Source organism: Nematolebias whitei, chromosome 14 (genome assembly GCF_014905685.2).
Source record: "Nematolebias whitei isolate Nwh7 chromosome 14, NemWhi1, whole genome shotgun sequence".
NCBI lineage: Eukaryota > Metazoa > Chordata > Actinopteri > Cyprinodontiformes > Rivulidae > Nematolebias > Nematolebias whitei.
In genome coordinates, this window is record NC_056511.1 from 42,602,054 (window position 1) to 42,609,570 (window position 7,517).

At 36.3% G+C, this 7,517-nt stretch overlaps 1 protein-coding gene across 1 annotated transcript in view; it reads left to right on the forward strand.

The window, feature by feature from the left end:
• Positions 1–551: 551 nt before the first annotated feature.
• LOC119420330 (clathrin heavy chain 1) overlaps positions 552–7,517 on the forward strand; it is a 37,011-nt gene continuing 30,045 nt past the window's right edge. The window contains exon 1 of the mRNA XM_037687717.1: positions 552–872. Coding sequence (XP_037543645.1) covers positions 831–872 — 42 coding nt within the window. The 5' untranslated portion in view covers positions 552–830. The remainder of the gene's footprint in view (positions 873–7,517) is intronic.

Below are 7,517 nucleotides of genomic sequence, written 5' to 3' on the forward strand. Positions count from 1 at the left end.
TCGGTCATTTTGGTAAAAAAAAAAAAAAAAGCATATAATTTGGACTGATTTGTAACCCAATTATCTTTAAGTGGACAGCGTGCTCAGATGGTGCATGCAGACGTTTTATTGCTTAAAAAAATAATAATTATTTCGTCTGAATGGAACTTGTTAAATGCCAAACAAATTAATCTGAAGTTAAACCATAGCATCAGATCTTATACACATAATTTTGAAGTTTAAAAAGTAACAATAAATGTTTTTACGTCTGATTGTGTTCCGAGTGATCTGATTGGCTGTGAGGAACAAGTGCACGACCTCTGTTCATCGCGTAAGAATGACGTTCATTTACAAAGACGTATGATGTGGCAAAAATCAAAGGGGGAAACGGGAAGAAGTAGTCCCACGTTTACATTTACTTCTATATACGCGAGGAATCAAATATAAAGTTAGAACTTTGTATTCTTGACCAGGTAATAATTTTGTGAATATTCCAAAACTAATAATTATGCACTTTTTTAAAAGAAGCGTGATCGCATATCCATCCGCCTTCTTCAGCGCTCTTTATTTCCGGGATGTTTTCTGCGCTGACCAACCTCCATCGCCATTGCAGGTCCAGGGAGTCGGCAGTCGGTGATTAGCCGGGGGGAGCAGCTTAATTAAACCGCAAGGGAGTGAACGAGAAGTACCATCAGGCCGACAACTCGTTCTGGACAAGGCTTAGAACTAACTGACAGTGGGACTTTAGATTAGAGACTCGGTGGCTGTTCGGTTAGCACCGGGGAGAAGCAGCCGTAGTTTGTGTTAGCCCTAGAAGACATCGGAGGAGGGTGACGGAGAGAGCAACCGCCATGGCTCAGATCCTGCCCATTCGCTTTCAGGAGCACCTGCAGGTATGCGAATGAATGAATTGTGAAGTTTGGTAAAGTTTCTCTTTCAGTCACAATCACAGGCGGGTGCGCTAAAGTTTCAGGGACTTTCCTAACAAGTATGAGAACGCTAGCAGGCTAGGTTAGCTTTGTGGAGCTATGCTAACTAGCTTGACAGGGTGGATGACGTTTTAGCTAGCAACTAGCCTAACGGCTAACACTTTTTTGGATAGCCACCTTCGCTTTTGATTTAACTAAAGACATCTCTTTGTAGCTACTCCGTTTAAATAATAGGATTAAATCGCAGTTTAACTTTTTTAGTTCCCTTCAAACTTTATGAACACAGACCGCAGCCATAAAAATGTCCTTTTTTGAAAGTGTTCGGTAGCTGTAGGTTACAGCTGTACCTGATTAATCAGACGCCACGGTGAAGCGTTTGATTTTTCACTGCCAAGGCTCAAATTGTGACTTGGAATTGCTCAACGTAACGAGTCTGTCACCGCTTAAAACCCGACAGCCATGAACTTTTGACATAATTAGACCTTTGTAGTGAACTTATTGGTATTCACACGCTGTCCTGATTGAAAAGGACGTCACGTTGGCTGGTAGAGACGATCATCATGTGGTGATCAGTGAACTGAATGACACCTGCACTCCCTGAAAAGAGCCACTTTTCTTATTAAATATTGTAGTTATTTAGACAAACTGGCTTTTAAGACTGTCATAAGTTTAATGAAACTTTGTAATTATTTTCCATGCTTGTAAAGCCACTTGTAGCTGTGGTTTACCTGGGTGTAAATGGCCACACCTTTTTTAATACGACCTGAATAAAATAACTTGGTCAGAATTAAAAAAGCTTAGTTGAAGTGTCAGTTTTCTAGATAAAATAAACACAAGTTTTTAACATGGTAACACTATTCAAACAGTTTTAGGACGTATGGTTTTACAAGACTTAAAATGGTGAACTTTAAAATGAACTACCTTCATATCAAGTCTTTTGTTTCTCCAGTTTTCACTTCTGGGAGGCACTGCAGAATGTACCAGTGATAACTGTTTGTAGCCCAGACATTGATCTTTGAGAGGTCAGGGTCAGTGCGTTTGGTGTCAGTGATAACGGTTTTTAAGCGATTTGCTCTTTCACTGTGTAATCACAATATCAAAGGTTCTTGGTATTTTATTTCCTTAAATAATGATATAAACTACAAAATCTGACAATCGTATGGTGAAGTGCTGTATTATCACAATTTAAAGCAGGTGGTTTCCTTGGTTAAGTCAGGCTTTTGTATTTGTAAAACCCAATTAATGTTACTTTTCCACCTTAAAATACTGTGATGGAGCTCTCTGATGTTTTGGTGTTGAACAGCAGTTTAATTAATCTGTAGGCTTATCAGCAAATATTCTATGAAGGCTGAGCCTCTCAAAGTTGTGCGAAGGCCTTTTGTAATTCAGTTGAACTGAAATGTTATGAATGATTTTTGACATTCATGTTCAGTAGTGTGACTGAGCAAGGAGCAGCACAAAAGTGGTAAAATTATAGATTGACTGTTATCTTACACCTTGCACAATCATACACATCTTTCTAGTGAAATTACTCATTGTTTAACGGTAAAACTGAGCTTCCTTTTTAAATTCAAAGCTCAAATTTTTTTTCATGAATCCTCAGATTACTGGTAGCTAAGTATAGTTCAGTTTTGTATCATAATATATAAAATAAATTGATTTGAAAAAGATTTGAATCTCTCTGATTTTATTACCTTCCACTGCCAGGCTGTGATTTGGTTAAATGTTCCCTGATTTTTATCATTTGTAGGGCACAAGTTGTCTTTTCTCTTTGTCACTTACACTCCCAAAGGATCTCTAATTATCAATAATGCACGAGATGCATATGCTGTTTCATGCATGTTTCAAAACATTACTTGAGCAGATTATGTAATGAAAAAAAAAAACTAATCCAAGTGCTGATTTGATGGAACAAAGTTTTATTTATGTATTTTTTTAAGACTGTAAACTTTTATTTCAGGTATCCCATTATTCATGTAAAAACTCTTCAAAACCAAATTTATTTTCACTAACTTAAAAACGGTATTTGAATTTATATTAAGCATTCAAATATGCTACATTTTAGTTGCAACATGCGTTTGTCACCATTTTGTGATTAAATGTAGAAACCCGATGTGGAAACTTTAGACTAAGCATGCCCATCTGACATGTAAGAACAGGCTAAAATCAAGTGACTGAATTGGTGTTGTGTGCAGGCCTGTGATTTTTGTCCAAGGTGTGATTTATCTATTTTTCAGTAAGATTTGTTAGTGCTTAAACTGTAACCGTAAGAAAATTTGACATCAAAAGTAGATTTTAACACATTATTAAAGAGTTGTTTTGTTGATCTGAAAAATTTGCTGTATTTGTTTAATACTGATAGTTTGGGATAGCTTATTCAGTTGTTTTTTTTATTAATCCACCGTATCCCAAGTCTTGTTTAAGTGAAAATATGTGCCTTTCAGATATTATAAAAACATAAACTGAATTTAGGGGAAAAAATAAATTAAATCAAGGCCTAAAATTTGTCCATCCGTCCATTATCTTTACCTGCTTCTTCCTTTTTGGATTGCGGGGGTCACTGGTGCCCATGTCCAGCCATCACTGTGCAAGAGGTGGATCCTGGACAAGTCTCCAGTCCATCACAGGGACACATAGAGACAAATGAGACTACTATTCACTCGCACCTAGGGACATTTTAGAGTTGCCAATCGGTCTAACGTGCAACATGTTTTTGGTCAGTGGGAGGAAACCAGAGTGTAAAACCCATACATGCACGGAGAGAACATGCAAACTACACACAGAAAGGCACCCCCGGCCAGGATTTGAGCCGGCGACCTTCTCGCTGAGAGGCAACAGCTCTTAAAATATATCCAGTCTAGACATTTTAAATTAATCTCAAAATGTTCAAATATTATGATTTTTTTGTTGTTGAATGTATTGGATGTCAAATATTTATTTCAAATATTTAGTCTTGAATATTAAATGAAACTGATTTTAAATTCTACACTGTTCAGGGGTTTTCCAGTTGTCTCGCAGAAAAGTAAAATGTTTTGTTGTTTTTTGTTTTGCACAGATTAATCAACCGACTTCTTAATTTTTGGATATCGGAAATTGGCCAATGCATGATAAAACCGATTTTACAGATTTAAAAAATATATATATATTTTTAGTTTTAACAACAGTTGTCTTAACTTCATTTTTGTTTCAGAGCACTACCTCATGGCCAGTTAAAACAAGTTTGTATTGTTTCTAGGATATTGTTAAAGGGTATGTTTTTCAATAAAATAATATTGGAAAATTGAAGGTGCATTGTGACCTTATAAAACCCGACAGCGGTGCTTATAAAACAAAATCGGTATCGGCCAAAATCGGCAGGTCAGACTTTTTAGAAATCTGATCGGCCAGAAATCTGCAATCGGTGCACCCCTATGTTTGTTTGTTTTTTATACAATTAGCATTAGTCTCCTTTTAGGTATGTTGAAATTAAGAGAAGTTCGTTTTATGCAAACGAACACTAACTATTTGCCGCCCATAAAATGACAACACCAAAAGTTACCCTGTACACTAGATGTTTTCATCTATGCAGACTGGCACCAGTCAATATCAGTGTTTCTTGCAGAGTTGTTTTCCATCGCACTTGAAAAAAATGTTTAAATGTTTTTATTTATTAATTAAAATGACTTGATGCTTATGAGGAGAGCAAGAGACAAAGTATGCCTCTTTGCAGAGTCACATGATTTTGGAGAGCCCGTCCCAACAGTAGCTCATTCTGATGTTGCACTTTGAATATACGTATTCACCTCAGTATAAAACCATAAAATGTTAGGCTGTTGTGTTGAAATTTATAAATATGAATTTTGTTTTACAGACCAATTCCCTGATGTGATGCACTAGATTTTGTGGTGGTAGTGTAGAAAGTCTGAGTCAGCAAAAAGTAGTACTCTTGGTCGTCTTTTCAGCTCCATTTCCTCCCTGCTGTAACTTTGTCAAATTTTGCAACTGTGTTCTCTTGTCATCCGGTCAACATGCATGCCTTGCAGTTTTATACATTATCCATTTATATAGAGTATCGTTGACTTCAGTTAAAGACATTTAATTGCATAAGTGTCTTAAAATATTTGCATTGTAGCACATCACACTTTGGTTCACAAGACACAATATACTGTTTGCCATTAACTTGGCTTCTGCTAATATAACCTGGCTTGAAGAATTATGATTTTGATCAAATTTAAGATTTTATTGTTCATGTTGTGGCCTTTTTAGATGGCACTACAGTGTTTCCCCTAGGAACTTACTAATGCTGAGGGAGATTTTGGTAATCAAGGCACCTTTTGTGGATAATGGTATGGGGGAAACACTGCAGTATGTATTAAACATTACCACTGAAATGCAACTGGACTAAGGAAGGAACAATTTAAGATCAGGCAAAATGAAAACATTTTATGTGAAGTCCTTGTGGACTGCCCATTATCCCATTTGTGACACTATTCCGGTGGGAACCAGTATCGGTTACCTACGACTTCTCTTTGTTTGAGGTAATCTTTATAAATGACAGTTTATGGAATAGCAACAGAATAACTAACTTTTGTTGACAAAAGCTTGTGTTGTAACGTTGCAGGTTTTAACACGTCATTCTATCTTAAAAACACACACTGTTGGCAAATTAAAGAAAGGCTTAAATTGTTTTCAACCAACATGGTTCTCACAAAGTAAATTCGTAATTGCATGATACATCAAATTTACTTTGTGCTTCCATGGATGTCAACACATGTATTTTACAAAAGTAATACCTATTTACATAAAACATTTAGAAAAGGCAAAAGTTATATTAAATGTGCAAATGTATTAATTATAAAGTTTAAATTAATCTTATGCCTTTTTTGTCAGTGACCCATTATTACTGTTTTGGTCACCTTTCCTTGTTGTTTTACTTTAATTATGATTTAATGCATTCTTGTTCTTGCTTTAAGCTACTGCGTATTAGAACTGGCAAAGGCAAGATTCAAGTAAGTGTTTGTAGTGAAACACATGCAGACAGTAAGCCCTAATTAGATGTTTGTGCTCAGAGGAAGTGTGTTATCCTGAAAACTCAAAGATGGGACCTTATCATAGGCACTTTGTAACAAAATACATTTAGAATTGATTGTCAGTTATTTAAAAGTAAAATGAATCTGTTGCTTGTATTTCCTTACAGTTGGTCCTAACGAAGAGAAGTCGTATTAGTTTATGGGCCATGCTATTCAATCTCACCTTGCGAGCTTAGGTTGCACTTTGAACTATGCCTGTAAATGACCAGCTGATAACTCGTGACATCCTGGCAAGGATGCTGATCTGCTGAACTCAACATTCTGCAGCTCTGTCTAAATGTAAGATTAAGTGGAGGAAAAAAAAGGCACGCTTAAAACCACATCAGCAAGAACTGGTCTTGACTGGAGTGAAGGCAGCAACACATGCTTTCTTTCCTGCTTGTCACCTCCTTTTTTATCTATCACTAAAAACGGCTCCTTTTACTGTTCATTCCTGGCCAAGTCACATGTTTCCCACCAGTGGTCAGTAGTGGAAGAGCCATTACTATGAGAAGGCCTGTTGTTTCAGTCCTTGTGCACAATGGGTCCCAGGTTTCCTGTTGTGGAGCGCTGCTGTGAACTGTTGCAAGCCTCAGCACATAGTACATCCTTCTGACTTTGAGCTATTTGTATGGAAAATGATCTAGACCATTTTCTGCTTAGTAAGACTTGGCTTTCTTTCAAAGGAGAAAAAAAAATCAATCTAAGATTTAAAAAAATAATAATTTTGAGACGACTATCAGTTGTGATGAACTTGTAATTTCCTCAATTTCTCTTAATACATCATCTGAACCAGGTGTGGGCATTAAAGGCAGTGTGAGTTTGTTGAAATAATCAAATGTATTATTTGCATGCATGAATGTATTGTACTTGATATAATTGCCTATGATTTATTGCAGTCCTTGCAGTTTTGATATTGTACCTTTACAGGTATTGCGATGCCGATATTCCGTAATCGTAACACAGACCAAGAGAAACGTGTTCAGTGTCATTGTGCAAAATTTCGGATATAGTAATAATTAAAACATTACTTGGATATTTTAGTCAAACGTTGACAAGTTGTCAGTAAGTTCTTGTACTTGATTTTTCTACAAGTACTCATACCCCTCATTTTATAATTAGTGTTTGGATTGGGAGGGGGTTGATGGATGTTGCTGGAAAAAAAACCCTAGACTGGGAAAGCACAGTTAGGCATTCCCTTTTACCTTTTTGTTTTTTGAAAAAAAAAAAAAGTTTTTGGAACTGAAAGTATAAAGAGAAGTAAAGTTTTTATATATATTTATTTTATGTTCTCAGTAGGACTCAAGGAGACATTGCTAAACTTAAAAAAAATAAAAAAAAAATTATATAACACCAAGTCACAACAAAGTTGTCTTCGGGCACTTTACAGGAACATACACGTACATAGAAAGCCAATTAGTAAAGTTCTCTGAGGAAGCAGCAGACTCGAATCTTCACTTCGTTGCAGTCTCCCATCTTGAGCAAGCACAATGGCAACAGTGGAAAGGAAAAAACTTTTAAAAGGAAGAAACCTCCAGCAGAACCAGGCTCAGGACAAGCG